The sequence below is a fragment of the Anabrus simplex genome, chromosome 1 (genome assembly GCF_040414725.1).
Source record: "Anabrus simplex isolate iqAnaSimp1 chromosome 1, ASM4041472v1, whole genome shotgun sequence".
Taxonomy (NCBI): Eukaryota; Metazoa; Arthropoda; class Insecta; order Orthoptera; family Tettigoniidae; genus Anabrus; species Anabrus simplex.
Window position 1 is genome coordinate 1,662,727,829 of NC_090265.1, and position 25,117 is coordinate 1,662,752,945.

The window sequence follows — 25,117 nt, forward strand, 5'->3', positions numbered from 1 at the left end:
GCAGATTCATGCCAACGTGTGTTTTCCATCGACTTCTCTCAATTTTGACTTTTTTTTTTGGATTTTGTATCTTTTGGAAATAAAATTCTCATATGTCCCGTGGAAATATCCAGCAAGCTTGCAGAAACTACTTGTGCAATTCCTAATTATACACTCCACCTTTACAATACAGTACAAATCTGTCTTTATGAAGACGACATTAAAATTCGACACATGTTTCGTCCCTTATTAGGACATCTTCGGTCGAAAAATAAATGTACAGAACTTAAAATTGTGACAAGGATATTGAATATAAGTAAAATATTTAATGACGACTGCGTCCAGCTAAAACGCGACGTATGAAACGTCATGTCATAACAATACTAAAATATCAGTGAATTTAAAATTGCACAGACGAGTGCATCAAGTATTTAATCATCACACAGACAGGCTCACCTAAGATGATGAATTGCGCTATTTTAAAATTCACTGATATTTTAGTAGTTTTATGACGTGATGTTTCAAACGTCGCATTTTAGCTGGATGCAATCGTCATTGAATTTTTATACTTAATAAGTATGTTCAATATCCTTGATACAATTTTAAGGTCTGTACATTTATTTTTGGACTGAAGATGTCTTGATATAGGACGAAACAGGTGTCGAATTTTTATGTCGTCTTAATAAAAACAGGCAATGTGTATTGTATTGTAAAGGTGGAATTTATGATTAAGAATTGCACAATTAGTTACTTACGACAATACGGGATTTACGATGGAGTTCATTTCATTTAAGGTTGCAGAAATCAGACTTGAATTTTAAACTGCATTTTCAATATTTTTCCAAAATGTTAAGGAAATGTATGCAGTCATGAAGCATTTCCCTGATATTCATAAATGTATGGATATTTAATTGTTGTTATTTCAAAATGTATGTAGTAGCTGTGCAAACAATGTCTACTAAAATAATTGAAGTATTTTGGGAAACAATAATATTTTAAGTCATTGATATGGTATTACAGTACTGACAACAAACAGAATATGTGGATACTTGTAATATAACATGCTAAGTATCACCCACTTTTTACTGTCGGAAAGGTATATCTCCCCACTAAAACGACTAGTTTCTGTCCTGCCTAACAGATGGCCATTTTTCTTCCTCAGACGTCTAACAGCGCCGGAACGTCTCCCCCGGTGCATCGCCGAGCCACCTCTAAGTGGACCAAGGTGAAGAAAGCCTTCTTGACGTCAGCGCCGGGACGTCGTGAGGACGACGGCTCTGGACGAATTAGCAGCTCGGTGCCCTCGAGTCCAAACCGGAACTCCAGTTTCTTGTACGAAGTGGGTCAGTAGCGCTATTCCTGTCCTACCAGCATGTGGGGCGGCTATTAATACTAATGGGTACCGTCAATACATTTAATTTATGGAGCGGCTGATCCGTTATTTAACTTACACGAGCTATCGTCTGGGAAGTGGTTGCATTCACACTGTGTGCCACGATTCTCATACTCATTTAGGAATTTTGACACACGCACAAGGAAAACTGAATCCATCACTTCCCTAAAACGTCTATAAATCCACCAATGGCAACATAGGAATAACAAAAGCTTTTAGTATTTTGTTATTTACTTTCTGAAATGCATGCATACATACATACATACATACATACATACATACATACATACATACATACATACATACATAATTCATTTTAGACTTGTAATTTTTTCATTGGCCTTCGTGAATTGCCACATTTGGCCACCTCACGGTGATGGTACAAGATAAATACTCACGAAGTCACGATAATAAGATTACAACTACCAATTAAATCAGTTTATTATATTTAAGCTAAAAAATTAAAAACGTGGCAGGTTGTAATCACATTTGAATATTGCTGTCTTCCATAACATTATTGCTGTTAAAACGCAAAATGAAAAGACATAGAAGCCCTTCCGTAGACCATATAGGAAAGACAGTCTAGGAAATGCTATTGGTCCGACTCATTCGCTGAATGGTCAGCACTGAGGCCTTCGGTTCAGAGGGTCCCGGGTACGATTCCCGGCTGGGTCAGGGATTTTAATCGCCTCTGATTGATTCTTCTGGCCCGGGGTCTGGTGTTTTGTGTTTGTCCCAACACTTTCCTCTTCATATTTACACAACACACTACACTACCAACCACCACAGAAACAAGCAATAGTGATTACATCCTTTCATAAAAGGTTGGCGTCAGGAAGGGCATCCGGCCATAAAACAGGACCAAATCCACATGTGCGACACAGTCTGCACCCGCGACTCCACAGGTGTGGGAAAACCGGTAGAAACAGAAGAAGAAGAAAAAAGAAGATTCTAGGAAATGCTATTGTATTTAGCAAAAACGAAAGAAAGAAAGAAAGAAAGAAAGAATGAAGGAAAGAAAGAATGAAAGAAAGGCGCGCACACACACACATACACAAACTCTATATTTTAATGTTTGTTTCACGCAGGTACTGCATAAGGGTGGAATAAATTGTTCTGTCTTGTCCTTTCATTCTAGGTTGTTATGCATTTCAACGTTGCCTGTGCGTCTATGTGAATGACCTGAGTGCCTCCAAAACAATCTCTGAGCTACCTCTGCGGAGAAATGGAACTTGTTTGGCCTCTGCATCCCATGATCGCGGGTTCGAACCCGGCACATATAGCCGGCGTTTTTATAGGTGAAGAAAATGCATTCAGCGTTCCATGTCGTACAATGTCAATACATTAGTGACACTTTGATGATTTAATACATTTGGTGATTGTGTTGTTGTTATTTGGGTCATCAGTTCGTAGTCCGGTTTAATACAGCACTCTATGCCACTCTACCTAGCACCAATTTTTCATTCCTACGTAACTGCTACATTTGCCAAATTCATGCCTTGGTCTACCCCCTACTGTCCTTTCCGCCTACACTTCGCTCAAAAACCAACTGAACAAGTCCTGGCTGTCTTAAGACTCGTCCTATCATTCTGTCTCTTTTCTGGGTTGGATTGGGTAAAAGTCTTAATTCGTATCCAGAAAGGGACAGCGGGCCTCCTAGACGATTAAGTCGTCTCTCGGGCCAGCGACATTTGTGTTGGTGATGGGGTTTTACGGATTAGGTGAAGTGTGTGCGGCCGTGGAATATAAAGGAACTGTCCCGGCATTCCCCTTAATTCAGGAGAATGGAAAACCACGGAAAAACATACTCAGGACAGCCGAAAGTGGAACCATCCCATCCGCCTCCCGAATGTAGAGCAGCAAAGCTGGCCGTTGTTCAGCCGGAGCTTACTGTATTCGGTGTAATTCGTTTCTGTATTTCTTCATTCGTGATTCGATCAAGCCATCTCATCTTCAGATTCTTCTGTATCACCATATTTCAAAAGCTTCTATTATTATTATTATTATTATTATTATTATTATTATTATTATTATTATTATTATTATTATTATTATTTATGAGCTAGTCATTGTCGATATTTCACTTCCATACAATGCCATGCTCCAGAAGAAAGTTTCCAAAAACATCTTTAAAATTCCCATATCAATCAATCAATCAATCAATCAATCAATCAATCAATCAATCAATCAATCAATCAATCAATCAATCAATCAATCAATCAATCAATCAATCAATCAATCAATCAATCAATCAATCAATCAATCAATCAATCAATCAATCAATCCTGATCTCCATTTAGGGCAGTCACCCAGGTGACAGATTCCCTAACATTTCTTCACCTAAGATGTTCTAAAATGATATCAAAGAAGTTGGAAATTTAACAAACAACTCCCTTAATAAATTATTCCATTCTTTAATTCCCAATTTTTCCTTTTTATTTCTACTTCTAAAAACCCGTTCAAGCTTATGCATCTACTAATGTCATTCCAAGCCATCTCTCCACTGACAGTTGAAACAATATGAAAAAGACGAAGAAAGAAAAAGGTCTGTCCATAGTCTCATGCATCTTCCTATGCATGTCTTACCCTTCATTGTCGAATGCATTATTTTCTTGGGAACCTATCCTCCTCGATTCCCTCACTTCACCCCAGCACCGAAGCCGGGTTATACGTATAACTTCATCAGTTGTGTTCATGCCTACGAGTGCCCTCATATAATTGTACCCACCTTTTTGTTCCAGCTATTATTATCGCCACTTTTATATCTGTGACCTCCACTTTATGAATAAGAGCCCTTTGTACCCAGATTTCAATCACGTACAGCGCTATTGGTCTGAAAACAAAGCGATATAAGAATTGGTATGTCTAGGATATAATTTTCTTCGTCATTTTCTTACGAAGGAAGGCATTGTTTTCAGTGTCGACTTAGTTAATGCAACTTCAAAGATTTCCAGTCTGTCGAAAACTATAACATATCTGTAAAAAATACAAGCAAATTGCTTTACGTCGCACCGACACAGACAGGTCTTATGGCGACGACGGGACAGGAAAGGGCTGGGAGTGGGAAGGAAGCAGCCGTGGCCTTAATTAAGGTACAGCCCCAGCATTTGCCTGGTGTGAAAATGGGAAACCACGGAAAACCATCTTTAGGGCTGCCGACAGTGGGGTTCGAACCTACTATCTCCCGAATACTAGATACTGGCCGCACTTAAGCGACTGCTGCTATCGAGCTCGGTGTAAAAAATGCACGCACACAAATAATGACAATTTCGCTCTACAAGGAAACCATAATTTAATTTCATCGACTGCAAATGTTAAAAATATTTAAGCTCTTTCCAAGACGCTGGCGGCTAGGGCGCCATTGGATAATAATTTAAGGTAGAATTTTTGTTGTATTTTACTGTTCATATGTTGTGATGTGTTTGTGGTGTGATTTTAGTATTTGTGTGTTGCCAGGGAACTCGCTCTTCAGTTGCGGTGTGGTTGACACAGTAAAATTAGTGTTACGGTGAGGTAGTACCGAACGGTGTCCCATCCAGGCACTGACCACGCTTGAACTTGCTTTAGAAGATGCAACGGTTGCACCGTATCACTTAGCGTAACCTTTTAACTGTGAATTGAGACACCACTACAAGCCTCCTATGTAGGACAATACAGTGACGGTACACTAGAGGAAGTATGTGCTTCTACTTGTATAAATGCCTGCCTTTGGTCTTTATATCAAAAACTCACTTTCGTTGGTTACAAGTGGTCACATGGAATATTACTTTGTCGGACCGGTACTTCGTTACGAAAAACGGATTGCGCCATCAAACGGTCCATATATTCGCGTACATATTTGGTCCTATAATTCGTACCGCGTATTCACGATTTATAGCAAAGATAGCGTTAAACCGTTTCGACGTGGTGCAAATTAAGTACGATTCTCACAAGATAAGAATTATATTCCTAACCTAACGGGGTTGATCGTGGTTGATGCCCTCTACATTTCCGTTACTTGATGTTCTGTCTTATTTGCATCGAGTTCACCGTAGAGTAGTTTAGAACCTTGGATTAGGAGTACAGTGATAACGTGTTACTTTCCTTTCTGCATTTTTACAGGGTGCTAGAATCTGCATTTTGCTCGCATATGACCCACGGACGTTCAAATCAGCCTGCCAAATTTCCTGATTCTATTGGTCTTATAAATGTGTAAAACAGTAAAACTAATTATGGAAATTGTAAAAAAATCGACGTTAAATATGAAAAATGCAACTCTATCTAAGGCATAAGAGATCAGGATAGACTAAAAATTCCCGGGACCGAAGTTGTAGGTCTCTTCATGATGGGATGAATGTCTTGTCCATTTGGCGGTACGACTTACAGTTTAGCCACAAAAAACCTCGGAACGATAGTCAGCACCATCATGAACATTGCTTCCATATTTCGATAATTTCTGGAGGTAAAAGATTAAAGATTGGAACTCTTTCGAATGTTTCCGTCAGTTACAGACTAGGAGCTACAACTTTGCCAAATTTTAATATTGTAGGGCATTGCATCATGGCGTCCGCTAGTTTGTTTGGAGGAGGGGGCAAACATTAAAAATTTAAATTTTTTGGAATTTTTCCGCAGGTTGCTAGCTAATAGCTATCACACTGCCAAATTTCAAGTTTCTGGCTCATGCCGAAGTGGGTGAACATTTATGTCAGTGAGTGAGTCAACGGGCTTTATATGTATAAGATTGAGTTCCTAGAAGGAAACCACAATTTAATTTCATCGATTGCAAATTATGTTGAAAACATTCAAGCCTTCCGAGGACTCTCCAATCGTGAAATTACCAGCGTTTCACCCCAGTTTGGCAGCGGGCTCATCAGATGGATTGCTACATCTTTCCAAGATACGGGCGGTTAGCGCGCCCTTGAGACACCACTGCATGCCTCCTCTGTCAGCCAATACAGCGACGGTCCACTGCGGGAAGCAGGTGCCTCAAAATTGACACGCAGGTAGTCCATTTACCGCCAAATCCAATGCTTGCACATTGTAGCTGAGAAGGCCTTTAGAGCTTGTGTACAATATTGTTTACGTTTTACTCACAATGCTTACATCACAAAATATCACAAACTCACAACCATTGACAAGTTTACGCAACGTACAGATATGCGCGTGGTTTAAGAATGATAGAATATGAGGATATTTGGTGGAACGAAACTTTTTGTTGATATTTATTATAGTATATGTTCTTTACAGGTATGTTACAGTGTTAAATGTGTTATCTATACTAATGTATAAAAAGGTAAAGTTTGTTTGTATGTAATGACTAATGTCAGGAACTACTGCGCCGATTCTAAATATTGTTTCACTAATAGAAAGATACGTTATCCCTGAGTGCTATAGGCTATATTTTATTTTCAAAATAATTCGAGGGGGGGGGGTCGACGTGGGAACATCTAAAAATACTAGCTTAACATAGGCGAGATATCGAATTTGTCCTACAAGAACGAGACAAAGCTCATTTTAAGCCCCTTGACGCAAAGAGCAAAATTCAGTAAGCCGTTCGGGCCCGAAAACCATGTTTTAAGGCCCTAAAACCAACCGTTATGGAGATATTGGCACCACACTACCCCTGCTCTAGGAATCGGATAAAGAAATGAACTGCCGTAACCATGGCAACATCAGCTCAAGTATGCTTACAGCAGCGAGATTATCTACAACTAGCAAATGTACCCGTGCTTCGCTACGGTATTCTACATTGTATTCGAATATCGAAATAAATACAGTAGTTGCAGTAAATAAGATGTCCGGCTCCATGGCTAAATGGTTAGCGTGCTGGCCTTTGGTCACAGGGGTCCCGGGTTCGATTCTCGGCGGTGTCGGTAATTGGTTTATTTCGCTGTCGTGAGGGCTGGGTGTATGTGTCGTCTTCATCATTATTTCATCCTCATCACGACGTGCAGGTCGCCTACGGGAGTCAAATCAAGAGAACTGCATCTGGCGAGCCGAACTTGTCCTCGGACACTCCCTGCACTAAAAGCCTTACGCAATTTCATTTCAGTAAATAGGTTTTAAAATTGCATGTCTCTTAGCGTTATCCGAGAAAAATCATGCGGAGGTCCCCATACATTGTTTCCAATGTAAAGTGTTTGTTACGGATTTGTGATGATAACGGCAGGCTCACTTGCCTACTACCGTTCACAATCTAGTTGGGAAGTTTACATTATAATTGCAGGCCTCATTGCCACATGCGCGGTCACAATCGATTTGGGGAATATTTCGTTACAATGGCAGGCCCCCTTTCCTACTTCCAGACAGATTACAGTTGATGAGTTTTTATTATAATGGCAGGCAACTTCCCTACCACCAGTCGAAATTGAATTGTGCAGTTATCATTATATTGACAGGCCCCTTTTTCTACTGCCAGTCACACAAAGTTGGCGAGTTTCCATCAAAATAACAAGCCTCTATGCCTAATGCCAGTCATATTTTAGACGGGTACATTTGTTTATAATGGCGGGCACCCTTGCCTACAGCCAAGCACACTCGGGTAGGGGAGTTTTGAACAAAACTGCATGCTCCCTTGCCTTCTGCAAGTCAAATCGAGAAGCGACGTTTTCCTTACAATGTTAGGCCTTCCTTACTAATGCCAGTTACACAGGAGTTGGAGAAGGACCCCATTCCTACTGCCAGTCAAAGTCGGTGTAGGGAGTACTGATTACAATAGCAGATAAACCCTTTCTCGATCGCTACAAATCGACATCAGTGAGTATATATAGATCGACATACGAAAGTATATGCTTGTTTACAATATTGCAGACCTTCATTTACAGATTAACTGCTGGTAAACGGTTCGTCATATCTACAAAGGATTGTACCATAAGACGCCGGATTTAGCGGCCTAAATGGCTGGTCCTATGATATCTCATGTTTTCATGGATCAGATTGAGAGGGTCAAATTTGTGTAAGATTGACTCACATATGGCTACTGGGTGGGCCAATTTTCGTGTAGAGTTTGATGATTCTATCTTTCGTATAAGTGATTGAAAGTATGAATTATGCATGTGAAAAGTCCAATTTTACTTCGAAGAATGTAGGAAAATAAAACGTAAAAGGGATACAGATACAACAAAAAGTCGTAAGACCAAGGTTGTAGATCACTCAAAATTAAACGGAGATTGTGCCATCCGTTATGTGATAAGACTTCCCGAAGGTCTGCGCCATAATTAAAATTGCGTCCATATTTCGATATTCTTCGGGGGAAAAAAGTGAAAAATTTAAAGATCTTGGAAGTTTTTCGTCCGTTACAGGCTAAAACATATAATTTTGCCAAATTTCAATTTTGTTGTTCGTCTGGCAGATTATGCCGCAATCCGGATTTTGGATGAGGAGAGTAAAAATTAGGACTTTAAGGAAACTAAACCAAAAAAATATGCAAATGGTCATTATTACCCCCTAAACGGGTAGCTGTACGAATATTTCACCAAAATAGTCAATGTACTGGCACACAGTCATTACGATTTTATTTATATAGATAGATAAGGTACCTGCTCCACGTACAACACCTTTTGGGCTATGTCTGCTGGACTTAACCTGCAAAACCGACCCTTCATAATATCTCCCTTGTTAATCTTCCTGTCGAAAAAACGCACATGAATAAAAGTTTTAGAAATGGATTTCCATGAGTTTTGGTCGATTTCCAGTCAGGTTGGTCTTGTACTGTACCGTATATATTGTGGAAGATTAAAATCACCATTTCGGTTCCCTATAAACCACCAGTCCATTCCGGGAACATGAAATGTTGTTGACCTTTAATACCTACTTTTGGACAGGTGGATGCTAAATATATAGTTTGGTTCAGATATCTTCAGTAGTTTTCAAGTTGTAAGAAATACACTTTACACGCACCCAGTCTTAAGATAAGTCCGGTGGAATTTGTACCGAAAAAAGGTCCGTTAATGATATCTCCCTTGTTAATACATGTATCGAAAGGATGCACAAAAGAAAAAAGTTAAGATTTTAATTTCCATTAACGCAGGTAGATTTTCATTAAGTTTGGTTTGTATATTTTGAAGGAGTGTAAAATCACGGTTTCGGTTTCGTTTAAATCCCCAGTAAGTTCAGGGATTTAGAAAACATATTTACCCTAAAATCTACCCAAGGATAGGTGGATTCTAAAATCAAGTTTGGTGGAAAGATATCCAGTAGTTTGCAAGTTACAGACAATCAGACAAACAAACAGACACCAGACCTAAACATATGCAGATGGTCATTATTACACCTGAAACGGATAACTGTACGGAAATTTCGCCAAAATAGTCAATGTACAGACACTCTCTAAAACTGCAGGCCTTTATTTCGAGAGTTACTGCTTTGAAACTGTACGACATATGTACAAACGGACTTCACATTCAGACGCCTCTTTTAGTGTTCTACATGGTTGGTCCCATGACATCTTCTCGTATCTCCTATATTTATCGGTTAGATTGAGTTAGTCATTGAATGGGGGGAAGGGGGAATTTTGTACAGTTTTAACATACTACTTTATATTTTTGATACTCATGTGACAAATAGAATCATAAAATTTGGCTATCACATGGCCACTGGTCATTTCAATGTGCGTGCCGAATGTCATGATTCTATCTTTCCTGTAAGTGTGCCAAATGATAATATATACGTGTAAAAAGTACAAAATTATCTTGAAATCGAGAAATACAGCTCTATTTACACTGACTGACAGAGCAAATGCAACACCAAGAAGGAGTGGTCAGAACGATATGCCAATTGCAGGGTAGACTGACGTCACTGAGGTATGCTCATGATGTGAAATGCGCCGCTGTGCTGCGCACGTAGCGAACGATAAATGGGACACGGCGTTGGCGAATGGCCCACTTCGTACCGTGATTTCTCAGCCGACAGTCATTGTAGAACGTGTTGTCGTGTGGCACAGGACACGTGCATAGCTAAGAATGCCAGGCCGCCGTCAACGGAGGCATTTCCAGCAGACAGACGACTTTACGAGGGGTATGGTGATCGGGCTGAGAAGGGCAGGTTGGTCGCTTCGTCAAATCGCAGCCGATACCCATAGGGATGTGTCCACGGTGCAGCGCCTGTGGCGAAGATGGTTGGCGCAGGGACATGTGGCACGTGCGAGGGGTCCAGGCGCAGCCTGAGTGACGTCAGCACGCGAGGATCGGCGCATCCGCCGCCAAGCGGTGGCAGCCCCGCACGCCACGTCAACCGCCATTCTTCAGCATGTGCAAGACACCCTGGCTGTTCCAATATCGACCAGAACAATTTCCCGTCGATTGGTTGAAGGAGGCCTGCACTCCCGGCGTCCGCTCAGAAGACTACCATTGACTCCACAGCATAGACGTGCACGCCTGGCATGGTGCCGGGCTAGAGCGACTTGGATGAGGGAATGGCGGAACGTCGTGTTCTCCGATGAGTCACGCTTCTGTTCTGTCAGTGATAGTCACCGCAGACGAGTATGGCGTCGGCGTGGAGAAAGGTCAAATCCGGCAGTAACTGTGGAGCGCCCTACCGCTAGACAACGCGGCATCATGGTTTGGGGCGCTATTGGGTATGATTCCACGTCACCTCTAGTGCGTATTCAAGGCACGTTAAATGCCCACCGCTACGTGCTGCATGTGCTGCGGCCGGTGGCACTCCCGTACCTTCAGGGGCTGCCCAATGCTCTGTTTCAGCAGGATAATGCCCGCCCACACACTGCTCGCATCTCCCAACAGGCTCTACGAGGTGTACAGATGCTTCCGTGGCCAGCGTACTCTCCGGATCTCTCACCAATCGAACACGTGTGGGATCTCATTGGACGCCGTTTGCAAACTCTGCCCCAGCCTCGTACGGACGACCAATTGTGGCAAATGGTTGACAGAGGATGGAGAACCATCCCTCAGGACACCATCCGCACTCTTATAGACTCTGTACCTCGACGTGTTTCTGCGTGCATCGCCGCTCGCGGTGGTCCTACATCCTACTGAGTCGATGCCGTGCGCATTGTGTAACCTGCATATCGGTTTGAAATAAACATCAATTATTCGTCCGTGCCGTCTCTGTTTTTTCCCCAACTTTCATTCCTTTCGAACCACTCCTTCTTGGTGTTGCATTTGCTCTGTCAGTCAGTGTAATATATAAGGGATAGAAATACGACAAAAATTCATAGGACCAAAGTTGTAGATCTCTCCAAAATGAAAGGTGATTGTACTTTCTGATTTGTGTACGACTCACAAATTAGCCACCAATTATCCTGAAACTAAGGTCTGCGCCGTCGTTAAAGTTGCATCCATATTTTGATATTTTCCGGGGTGAATGTAATGGAAAATCAAATGACCCTCAATAGATTATTCTGCTGTTAGTTATGGATATAAGAAAGAGGTAACAGAGGAGAAATTTAGGCGCAGTGATTCTTAGGTAAACAGATAAGAAAATGACTAATGGTGTTATTACTTAAGCTGTTGGAGGACAGTTATAACCTCCAACGATATTCCGTCAATATCCCGCAGAATGGCCGATTGATGCCTCTTTTGCTTTCTACACAAGGAACAACCACGAATTTAAAGGAATGATGAGGAAAATGGCAATACGTTACTTCCTTGCTGGCAAGCAGTCAGAGACGTTGCCATGGTAACCTACAGGTTCGTTGTCGGTCTGTCGATCACTCAATGTAGAGCATGATATCCGCAGAAAATAGTAAATTCCTCCGTCATTTGAAGAGTAAGGTAAATTATGAACGTAACAAAAGTTATTTATAATGAAGAGACGTTTCCATACTGTCCACGGAGTTTACTGAAAACCGATAGTATAAGAGAAAATGGAGGAAAACTGTTCTGGTTTTCCTATAAACTCCCCGTCTGTTCAAAGATTTTAAAATGATATGCATATCAGAACCTTCCTCGGGATGAGTTTACTTTAAATGTGAAGTTTGGTTGAGATCTATCTATTTTTTTTCCACATTTTCTTATCTTCTTCTTCATCACCATCATATTTTAAATACATATTGAACTATTATTATATAAATAATACCTCCCAAGTTTCTCTTCAAACCCAGGAACTTGTCGAGTCAAACATTATACAGCAATTCTACTGCACGTAACATCGAAGACAACTTTCATGCCATTTCGTCGTGATGGTAGAACAAACAGACAAACAGACACGAAAAAAACAACGATTCCGTATTGAGTTGACCTAAAACGGATAAATATCTGAAAAATTGGCAAAACAAACAAAATTACAGACAGGGGACCCCCTACAATTTCATTTATTTAGATACTAACAAATGTACCCGTGCTTCGCTTAAATACTGTACGTGCAGTAAATAAGATTGTCTTAAAATTGCATGTCCCTTAGCGTAATCCGAGAAATAGCATTGGGAGGTCCCCATACGTTGTTTCCAATGTAAAGTGTGTATTGCGGAGTTGTGATGATAACGGCAGGCTCACTTGCCTACTGCCATTCACTATCGAGTTGGGAAGTTTACATTATATTAGGCCCCATTGCCTACTGCGTGGTCACAATCGATGTGGGGAGTTTTCGTTTTCTTTAAAATAAAAGAACACAATTTTTTGTTTTCAGAAAATCCACTTAAGGGGTGAGTGTTGAAAAGAAGTGAGGAAGGAGTTGAACTCCTTATATGAGGATACATAATCTCAGAAACGGAAGATGTTACAGACGTTAAAATTAGTAGGCCATACTTGGAATCTCTTTTAAAAGTAAATGAACGCACTTTTTCTTGAAAATCCACTTAAGGGGGTTAAAATTTTTAAAAAGCGTTTGATTTTTTAAAATGAGTATCTTCTTCTCTTCTACCGATTTTCCCACACCTGTGGGGTCGCGTGTGCGAACTGTGTCGCAATGTGTATTTGACGCTGTTATACGACTGGATGCTCTTCCTGACGCCAATCCTATGTGTAGGTATGTAATTACTATTGCGTATTCCTGTTGTGGTTGGTAATGTGGTGTGTTGAGTGAATAGGAAGAGGAGAGTGTTGGGACAAACACAAACAAGCTGTCCTCGAGACAGATGAATTAATCACAAGCAATTAAAATATCCTACCCAGCCCGGAATCGAAACCGGAACTCTGTGAACCGAAGGCCTCAACGATGAACTCTCAGCCAAGGAGTGGGGCAGTTTTTACAATTAGTATACCTACAGTATATCCCATAAACTTGTTACAGACGTGAAAATTGGTATTTGTAATCTCCTTTAGAAATAAAGAGATCCTTTTTTTATTTTATTTTTTACTGTTTCTCACATGTAGAGTTCCATGTCGCATGTTCCAGATTTAGCTCTGCCAATAGCTTGGTCATCTTAGCCCCAAAAGGCAATGCCACAAACGTGGTTTACAAAGAGGTTCTGGCGTACATGAAATGCAATTTTTAGGAGAGTTTTTATACTTTAGGGATTTTCAGATGTCTTAGTGCAGTACCGAGGAACAATTAATTTTTATCAGCTTCTGAAATCCTCGCGAGCGAAACCGTGGGTAACAGCTAGTAATTAATATTTTTGATAGACTGAAAAATTTGAAGTTACATTCATTCTCTTCCTACAGGATACTGTTGATTGCAACTGTAATTTCTCTACGTCAGCTTCTTTACTTCACTCACAATTCTTACATACTGGGGGTAAAGTACGTTCTTAATGTGATCCAAATATTCCAGATTTGTATTTCTTGTCTGGCATTCCATCTTCTTCTCAACTGACATCATGTTCGGTTTGTAAACACTAATTTTCATAACATACTAACGGCATTTATATTGTACAATTAAGATGAAAACAAAATAATTCCTTGCTGTAGTGTTGTTATAGATTTTATATGAGCACGTATATGAGACAATTGCTGTTGATTGAAAGTTGGAATAAGTGGACCATAAGCAAATATACCGGTGCTGCTCATAGTACCAAGTACTATCACATCCTAATCAGTGAAGTATACGTGAACATTTGCACAATCAAATTCAAAGCGCTTATTTATCTATTTATTTATTTATTTATTTATTTATTTATTTATTTATTTATTTATTTATTTATTTATTTATTTATTTATTTATTTATTTATTCATTTATCAACAGTTACCCGCCCCGACTTCGCACGGGGGCAGTTATGAATATAAGGGGATAAGTTACTTTTAACCGAGGACTTATTTCTTTGTAAGCAACATTAGCAGCTTTTCCTCCAGTAATTAACACGGACACATTTTGTTTTGATGTAACACGCCAGAGCGACACACAAAGCTATCCATGAGAAAAACATTTCGTTTGCAACCAAAAGGCAAATCTGAAGGAATCATAGGGATTGTTGGTATTAAGAACGCTTCTTCTGTGCCACAGCCTGTTAAATTATTAGCTTCAATCTAACGGTTTTTCAAAATTTTCATTACTAATAGCGTCCCATTGCATAATTTCAGCGGGCGTGGATTACGTAACAATTTAGAATTCTGTAGGTTAATGAACAACTTCTTCACTACCGACTGCTGTGTATACTGAGTAACATACTCGAAACTGGGCAGTGAATTTGGAAAAAATGACTCCCTTTGCCTTTGTGAAATCATTCTTTCTCTGTCCTGTGACATACGAGAATAAGATAATCAGCTATGGGGGAAAAGATACGGAACTGAACGTGATTGTGGCGGGTGATCTCAGTTTGCCAAATGTCATTTGGGAAGGTAATGCGAACGACAGGATGCATGACCAACAAATGGCAAATAAGTTATTCTGGGAAAGACAGCTGAATCAGAAAGTGATGGAGCCAACTAGAGCGGGGAATATTATGGACGTGGTGCTGGTAAAACCACATGAGCTCTATAGAAAACAATGAAGTAATATATGGTATTAGCGATCACAAAGCTGTTTAAGCCTTAGTGAAAAATAAATGATAGAAAGGAAGGTCGTAAATGTATGACTATTAAGCAGTGCTATATGACTGATAAGGCAGGTATGAGGGAATTTTTAACAAGTAATTACGATCGGTCGAAAACGGAAAATAAAAATGTAAACAGACTGTAGGGCGAATTTAAATCAATCGTTGAGTAATGCGAAAAGAGGTATGTATGTACATTTAAAGATTGTAAGGAATGGTAAAGATCCACTCTATTATAACAGGGAAGTACCGTAAAGATACTAAGAAAGAGGTGCAAGTTCGAAAGAAATATAAATGGTTGCGGAAGTAAGGAGAAATTGAAGGAATTTACTAGGAAACTGAAGACAGCACAGGATAACATGACGGCAAGCACAATATTGGCAGTCATACAAATTTGAGTGAAAAATGGATGGGTATGTATAGGCACTTTAGGCAGAATGGGTTCCAAGAAGGACATTCTAGGAATCATTAATGAACAAGGGTACCATATCTGAAGTATATATTTGATTACTGTTTCATGAAGGAGCTGTACCAGATGAATGGAGAGTTGCTGAAGAAATCCCTGTGTATAAAGGAAAGGGTGATAAACATAAAGCCGAAAATTACAGGCCAGTCAGTTTTACATGCGTTGCATATAAGCTCTGGAATGACATTCTTTCCTTTCTGATTATATTAGACATGTTTCCGAAATTAATAACTGGCTCTATAGAAGACGTTTCGGGTTTAGGAAAGGTTATTCCACTGAAGCTCAACTTGTAGGACTCCAGCAAGGTATAGCAGATATGTTAGATTAAGGAGGGTCAGATGGACTGTATCACTTTTGGCCTATGTAGGGTAGATCAAGGGAGACTGACGACAAAAGTGAGTGCAATTGGACTAGACAAAAGTGACTGAATTGGTGGCTCTATTTCTAGAAAATAGAACTCCGAGAATTAGAGTAGCTGAAGTATTACCTAATCCTGTAATGATTTAGAGGAAATTTAGAGGGAATTTAAACGCTATCTTCATATTATGATCCTTCTTACTTTTAAATACTTCACTTACGCTTATTCATCTACTAACGTCATTCGAAGTCATCACTGCACTAACAGCTTGGTACATTCTGCTTAGTCGAGTAGATCGTCTCCTAACTCTCACATCTTCTCCGCCCAAAGTATGCAACATTTTCGTAACGCTGCTCTTTTGTCGACAATCAAAAGAACAAAGCGTACTGATTTCCTTTGGATCTTTTGTAATCCTCCGATCAAGTAATCCTGGAGTGGTGACGGATCATTAGTCTCTGTTGATTAAAAAAAATAAAGACGATGACTCGAAATGAGATGAAACACGTGAAGCAACGATCATTCGAAGAAGGAGGGAAAACGAAGCTTAAAGGTAGGGAGTTGAAAGAATATACCTCAAATGCCCTAATATCACTGAGCCAGAAGCAAACAAAGTATGGCGGGCAACAATGTACGAAGCCGCAAATACTGAACGACAGTAACATAAAAGCGGCTTATTAATGTCAAGTCGTGTGTGATCTATGTCTTCTGTTGCTACTCATCTCCAATAGACGGTATTGCAGTTGCAATTGTACAAAACCGAACCGATTTACGACGCGTAAATAACGGCTAGCAAATGATAAATGTGTGCAAGAACTGTACATAACACGTACATCAGTAAGCAGTGTGGCGACAGACTGTAAACCTTCCCGTGAAAGGAAGGTTAGTTCGTCTGGTTAATTTCTCCGGCTCGGGGGCTGGGTGTTTGTGTTCGTCTTAAATGTATAAGTTCATTTCATCAAGTCAATTCATAATGAACAGGAAACATACAAAATTCAACAAGTCAGTTCATAATTAATGAGAAACATACAAAACTGTAGCTGGCTAAATGGTCTATCGGAGCGAAAGCCAATTTTTAAACAAAAAAAAAGAAAAAAGAAAAAGAAGGAAGGTTAGAAATCCAAAATAACGCGGGCCGAATGACGTCACAGTGCACTACGTAAAGCTTGGCAACGTCGGCGGATCCAGTGGTAGGCTACAGCAGCATATTCTATGTTTGAGAATGAACATACGTGGTATTAAGTCATTCCTTGTGGTGCGGACAAAATCATTGGCCTGCTTACGGTACATCCGGCAAGTGACAAACCAATTGATCATTTTTGGTTAGGTCAGTGGTCTGCTTTGGTTAGGTTTGGGGAGACACATACCACATTTGTACATCAAGCAAATGGGGTCTGCTTGGTTTGGCTGGGCTTGGCGAGTGAGTAGATCATTGGTCTCCTTTGGTCAGGTCCGCGCAGTGAAAAGACCATCTTCTTTGCTTAGCACTATTAGTCTGCTTTGCTTGGCTTCAGCTAGTGACAAGTCCATTAGTCTTCTTTGGCTAGGTCTGGTGAGTGACAAAACCAATCCTTTGCTTTACTTTGCTTAGGTCCGGAGAGCGATTCAACCATTGGTCTTATTTGCTTAGGTCCGGCGAGTGGCAAGACCATTGGTCTCTTTTGGTTAGGTCCGGTGAGTGGCAAGACCATTGGTCTATTTTGGTTAGGTCCGTTGGATGACAAGACCATTGGTCTCTTTTGGTTAGGTCCGGTGAGTGGCAAGACCATTGGTCTCTTTTGATTAGGTCCGGTGAGTGGCAAGACCATTGGTCTCTTTTGATTAGGTCCGTTGGATGACAAGACCATTGGTCTCTTTTGGTTAGGTCCGGTGAGTGGCAAGACCATTGGTCTCTTTTGATTAGGTCCGGTGAGTGGCAAGACCATTGGTCTCTTTTGATTAGGTCCGTTGGATGACAAGACCATTGGTCTCTTTTGGTTAGGTCCGGTGAGTGGCAAGACCATTGGTCTCTTTTGATTAGGTCCGGTGAGTGGCAAGACCATTGGTCTCTTTTGATTAGGTCCGATGAGTGGCAAGACCATTGGTCTCTTTTGATTAGGTCCGTTGGATGACAAGACCATTGGTCTCTTTTGGTTAGGTCCGGTGAGTGGCAAGACCACTGGTCTCTTTTGGTTAGGTCCGGTGAGTGGCAAGACCATTGGTCTCTTTTGATTAGGTCCGGTGAGTGGCAAGACCATTGGTCTCTTTTGATTAGGTCCGTTGGATGACAAGACCATTGGTCTCTTTTGGTTAGGTCCGGTGAGTGGCAAGACCATTGGTCTCTTTTGATTAGGTCCGGTGAGTGGCAAGACCATTGGTCTCTTTTGATTAGGTCCGGTGAGTGGCAAGACCATTGGTCTCTTTTGATTAGGTCCGTTGGATGACAAGACCATTGGTCTCTTTTGGTTAGGTCCGGTGAGTGGCAAGACCACTGGTCTCTTTTGGTTAGGTCCGGTGAGTGGCAAGACCATTGGTCTCTTTTGATTAGGTCCGGTGAGTGGCAAGACCATTGGTCTCTTTTGATTAGGTCCGTTGGATGACAAGACCATTGGTCTCTTTTGGTTAGGTCCGGTGAGTGGCAAGACCATTGGTCTCTTTTGATTAGGTCCGGTGAGTGGCAAGACCATTGGTCTCTTTTGGTTAGGCCCGGCGAGTGACAAGACCATTGGTCTATTTTGGTTAGGCCCGGCGAGTGACAAGACCATTGGTCTATTTTGATTAGGTCCGGTGAGTGGCAAGACCATTGGTCTCTTTTGGTTAGGCCCGGCGAGTGACAAGACCATTGGTCTCTTTTGATTAGGTCCGGTGAGTGGCAAGACCATTGGTCTCTTTTGGTTAGGTCCGGTGAGTGGCAAGACCATTGGTCTCTTTTGGTTAGGTCCGGTGAGTGGCAAGACCATTGGTCTATTTTGGTTAGGTCCGTTGGATGACAAGACCATTGGTCTCTTTTGGTTAGGTCCGGTGAGTGGCAAGACCATTGGTCTCTTTTGATTAGGTCCGGTGAGTGGCAAGACCATTAGTCTCTTTTGATTAGGTCCGTTGGATGACAAGACCATTGGTCTCTTTTGGTTAGGTCCGGTGAGTGGCAAGACCATTGGTCTCTTTTGATTAGGTCCGGTGAGTGGCAAGACCATTGGTCTCTTTTGGTTAGGCCCGGCGAGTGACAAGACCATTGGTCTATTTTGGTTAGGCCCGGCGAGTGACAAGACCATTGGTCTATTTTGATTAGGTCCGGTGAGTGGCAAGACCATTGGTCTCTTTTGGTTAGGCCCGGCGAGTGACAAGACCATTGGTCTCTTTTGATTAGGTCCGGTGAGTGACAAGACCATTGGTCTATTTTGGTTAGGCCCGGCGAGTGACAAGACCATTGGTCTATTTTGGTTAGGTCCGTTGGATGACAAGACCATTGGTCTATTTTGGTTAGGTCCGTTGGATGACAAGACCATTGGTCTCCTTTGGTTAGGTCCGGCGAGTGGCAAGACCATTGGTCTCTTTTGATTAGGCCCGGCGAGTGACAAGACCATTGGTCTATTTTGGTTAGGTCCGTTGGATGACAAGACCATTGGTCTCTTTTGGTTAGGTCCGGTGAGTGGCAAGACCATTGGTCTCTTTTGGTTAGGTCCGGTGAGTGGCAAGACCATTGGTCTCTTTTGGTTAGGTCCGGTGAGTGGCAAGACCATTGGTCTCTTTTGATTAAGTCCGGTGAGTGACTAGACCACTGGTCTCTTTTGGTTAGGTCCGGTGAGTGGCAAGACCATTGGTCTCTTTTGGTTAGGTCCGGTGAGTGACTAGACCACTGGTCTCTTTTGGTTAGGTCCGGTGAGTGGCAAGTCCATTGGTCGCCACGGCCTGTGGCAACATCGAACTGCGTGGTTTTCTTATTTCACAGAATGTGGCAACTCTATCGTCAGACACGATGCGAACTCTATCGGAGAAACTATGAACATTGCCTTCATTACTGCCAGCCAATAATAATACAGAAAATGGTAGCATTTAGCAGATTTACACTGTTTCACTTTTAATATTCTTCGAAGTGAGTAACAATATTCCTTGGGGTTGGCTGGTTGTTCGCTGGCAAGCTTAAAGGAAGGATCTCTCCCCTCTGCTACTTCAGGTATCGTATAACATCGTTTTTTTACAATGATTCCCCTGCTGCCTAAACCTGCGTGAAAGGTATTTGCTTTACGTTGCACCGACACAGGTCTCATGGCGACGACGGGGCAGGGAAGGCCTAGGAATGGGAAGGAAGCGACCGTGGCCTTAACTAAGGTACAGCCCCAGCATTTGCCTGGTGTGAAAATGGGAAACCACGGAAAACCATCCTCAGGGTTGCCGGCAGTGGGATTCGAACCCACTATCTACCGGATGCGAGCCCACGGCTGCGTGCCCCTAACCGCACGGCTAACTCGCCCGGCCGATAAATATTTGGGCCTATATCTGTTGGCAGGCCCAAGTTAGGATGACTTACTATTCTGTAGTACATTCCCTATTTGCTGTTTGCTATCTAGACGTTTTTACTGAATCATCGTGCACAGGCACTAGTATCAGTATTTAATCGCCGCAATTCCCCAGATGTGGTGACAGAGTTGCTAAGTTGGCAAACTTGTAGGCCTACACAAGATTGGTGAACATTATGTGCGGGAAGTTACAGAGAATGACGCAGGTTGCCTCATATTTAGCGACCCGCTGTCACTCTGTACGTGAATCACGATGCGGCGCCGTAATAAATGTCATACTTGACTGCGGACAGCACAGCTGTCACTCTCAAATGTTATTTCAAGAGAAATGCAACATTCACATGAACGATGATGTGAAGAAAGTTAATGTGAAGAATATGTTTAACGAGAAGTCCCCCAATATGCGATTAAAGATGAGAAGAGCGCAGTAACTACAGAGACAGAAAGGGAGAAAGATCCATAAAAAGATGTTCCCCTCAGACTTATTGTTAGTGCGATAGGTTCTCCTACGTATGCTCTGGCTAAATACCTAAGCAAATTGCTTCAGCCACACATAGGACGTACTGAATCATACGTCAGGAACTCTCGGTACGGTATTTCGTCAAGAAGCTGTCAACCTAATGCACCTTTGGTGAGTTTCGATGTGGAGTCCTTGTTCACTAAAGTGCCGATTGACTCAGTCATGTCTCTCATTGAACACCCGTTCCCTGAGGACATTACTAAGCTATTTTTCCACTGCATGACTTCCAGCTATTTCTAGTGGGGTGGGAATTTTTACGAACAGACTTTTGCCCGTAAAATTTCTTTATGGAGCATTTTGAGGAGGAGGCTATTGCTTCGGCGCCCGTCAAACCTATGATATGGTGGAGGTATATTAATGATGCATTTGTGGTCTGGACAGAAGGTCCTGAAAAACGTCATCTATTTCTAAACCACCTGAATCAGCAACATCCTTCAATAAAATTCACTATGGAGATGGAGTCGGCGGATGCCTTTTCTTGGATGTTCTAGTAAGAAAGAAGCCGGACGGCTCCTTAGGACATACCGTCTATCGTAAAGCTACCCACACAAATCGCTAACTTCATGCATATTCTCACCTCCATTCAGCACAAAAACAAGGCATTCTCACGACAATCGCCAAGAGGGCGAGGCGAATTTGTGAGCCATCAAATATCCAGGTGGAGATGGACACGCTCAAAGTCGCGTTCAAGGGTAATGGTTACAGTGATTTACAGATTTATTGAGCCCTGCATCCCAGAGAAGGAACCAAGCAAAGCTCACAGAAGGAAGAGGTGAAAGGAACTGCCTACTTGCCTTACATTCACAACACCACAGATCAAATTGCCAACGTCCTCCGCAAACACAATATAAAAACCGTGTTTGGCACCTCCACTAAAATTGCTCACAGTCTGAGTAAAACCAAGGACAAATTGTCCCCACTTTTACATCCTGGGGTATACGAGACTCCCTGTACTTGCGGTAAGGTATACATAGGTCAAACATGCCGATCTATTAGTACCCGTATCAAGGAACATGAACGTAATATTCATCTCAACCAACCAGACAAATGGGCAATAGCTGAGCATACTCTATCGTCGGGTCATGATGTCACGTTCCAAGATGCTAAGGTCTTACCCACACTAGACACTATACGTCCAGGATTATACGGGAAGCTGTGGAAATACGTAGAAATTCCAACAATTTCAACAGGGACACTGGCTATCAATTAAGTAATACCTGGTTGCCAGCCATTAAGAATTTACGTAGGTAGTTCCCTTCCCTGTCCCTTCACTATTGTTCTTTCGTCTCGGTGTTTTCCAAATTCGTACGTTCCTCGTCGACAGATGTTTCATTCCAGGCTTGTGTCAATGTCATACACCTGTCAAGTCTTAGACTGATTCTGATGATTCGGTCAGCTTCCACTTCGAACGTTAGCGCTGTGCCACGTCTGGGGAGCCATCTAGTGGCGAATGAACGTACCATTTCCACTTCTATTATAACGCCTAAATTTAAAGAGCCATTGTTTAAGAAGCCTTTCTCGTGGACAGTCGATATAATCTTCTGATGACGCGCAGCACAGTTAGTTATTTATATCGTCGAGAGTGAGTGTGGTGAAAAGTTAAAAATTGTGAATTTCACCAGGAGGAATAGTCCTCTCACTCTCAACTACTGTGTAGGTGGGGTGAAAGTTCTTTATGGGGATCACTGTATGTACCTTGAATTTAAACGCTATCTTCATATTATGATCCTTCTTACAATTTAAATACTTCACTTACGCTTATTCATCTACTAACGTCATTCGAAGTCATCACTGCACTGACAGCTTGGTACATTCTGTTTAGTCGAGCAGATCGTCTCCTAACTATCACATCTTCTCCGCCGAAAGTATGCAACATTTTCGTAACGCTACTCTTTTGTCGAAAATCAAAAGAACAAAGCGTACTACTTTCCTTTGGATCTTTTCTAATCCTCCGATCAAGTAATCCTGGAGTGGTGACGGATGATCATTAGTCCCTCTTGATAAGAAAGATAAAGACGATGACTCGAAATGAGATGAAACACGTGAAGCAACGATCATTCGAAGAAGGAGGGAAAAGGAAGCTTAAAGGTAGGGAGTTGAATGAATATACCTCAAATGCCAAAATATCACTCAGCCGGAAGCAAACAAAACAATGTCCGAAGCCGCAAATACTGATCGACAGTAACATAAAAGCGGCTTATTAATGTCAAGTCGTGTGTGCTCTATGTCTTCTGTTGCTACTCATCTCCACTAGATGGTTGAAACGCCGGATCTCGTGAGATCTCCGAAGTTAAGCAGCATTGGGCGTGGTCAAGATTTGGATGGGTTTCCACGCGCTGTTGGTGGGGGTAAGGGAATGGGGGAGCGGAAAGGAACTGGCCACACTACCGTACGTAAACTCCGGCTCAGGCACACCTCTGCGGAGGTTCGGACCTGCCTTCCGGCAGAATACACCCTTACCCTACCTTGTATAAAAAAAGTTGTATAATGTCTTTCCATTCTTTATCTGCTTGCCCTCCAGGGTTGGTTTTCCCCTCTGGCTCAGCGAGGGATCCCACCTCTACCGCTTCAAGGGCAGTGTCCTGTAGCGTGAGACATTGGGTCGGGGGATACAACTGGGGGGAATGACCCGTACCTCGCCCAGGCGGCCTCACTTGCTATGCTGAACAGGGGCCTTGGTGGGGGATGGGAAGATTGGAAAGGATAGGCAAGGAAGAGGGAAGGAAGCGGCCGTGGCCTTAAGTTAGGTACCATCCCGGCATTTGCCTGGAGGAGAAGTGGGAAACCACGGAAACCACTTCCAGGATGGCTGAGGTGGGAATCGAACCCACCTCTATTCAGTTGACCTCCCGAGGCTGAGTTGATGCCGTTCCAGCTCTCGTACCACTTTTTAAATTTCGTGGCAGAGCCGGGAATCGAACCCGGGCCTCCGGGGGCGGCAGCTAATCACACAAACCACTGCACCACAGAGGCGGACAATGTCTTTTCTACTTATCAGAATAATTGTAGTCCTTTTAATCATATCTTCTATTACAACCCCTTATTTCTAAGATTAATTAATTTTGTTTCGTCAGGTTAGGTTAGATTATCAGTATCAGCCGATATAAAAAAAGGAGAGAGGGGAGAGCGTCAAATTTGCATTTGAAACTGAAATGCTGCTCATTGACTTAGACGATTTCTTGGCGAAAGAGGATCGTTACTATGAGTAACAGTCTCCTTCTCTAAACAAAACCTGCTTGAAATAACGAGGAGTAGGCTACGTTCAGCCTTCAGATGGATTGCCCCTGTCTCTTTCCTTGTGTTCATCATCCTCATAATACTGTCAATATATGAGATGTGGTAGGAAATGAAATGCCATGTGGCCTCCGGAGAGGCCTGGTGCAGATCTTTTGATTTGACTCCCGTAGCCGACATGCGCGTCGTGATGAGAATGAAATGATGATGAAGACGACACATACACCCAGTCGCCATGCCAGGGGAATTAACTAATTATGGATAAAATTGCCGAACCTGCTGGGAATCGAACTCAGGACCTCTGTGACCAAAGGCCAGCACGCTAACCACTTAGCCATGGAACCGGACATGAGATATGGTGAAAAATCCCTTTTAACGGTAAGATCACGGCACTGTGGGTGCACGCAATAGACTACATCTTATTCATGAGATTATATCGAGTACGTAGGCTTTAAAGCAGGGCCTCTCAGGGTGCATGCGCGTGCTGCATGCACTGTGCACGGTGCAAAGACGACTTCGCTTGGTTGACCAGAGTGCAGACCCCTCCACTCCTCTCTCCCCACACCTGTCTCACCCGTTCGGCCTGTCTCCGCGTTCCTCACCTTCACTGCTATTTCTCCCCCACTGCGAAATGTTTACGTGTGGTGAGCGGAGACGCTCAGTTGTATGGGACAAGGTTACCAGTGTTATTAAAAAAATTAAAAAAGTGAATTAGAAATGCACATACATGTTTGAGAGGAATGTAAACATAATTTTAAAAAATGCAGAACCCGTAACCACAATGAAAATGCTACAGTACTGGAACAAACCTCATTTGTGGATATAGA

At 42.1% G+C, this 25,117-nt stretch overlaps 1 protein-coding gene across 1 annotated transcript in view; it reads left to right on the forward strand.

Annotated features, from left to right (window-relative positions):
* Positions 1-25,117, forward strand: part of LOC136858667 (serine-rich adhesin for platelets) — a 500,703-nt gene that overhangs the window by 252,606 nt on the left and 222,980 nt on the right. The window contains exon 5 of the mRNA XM_067138381.2: positions 1,142-1,322. Within this exon, the coding sequence (XP_066994482.2) occupies positions 1,142-1,322 (181 nt within the window). The remainder of the gene's footprint in view (positions 1-1,141; positions 1,323-25,117) is intronic.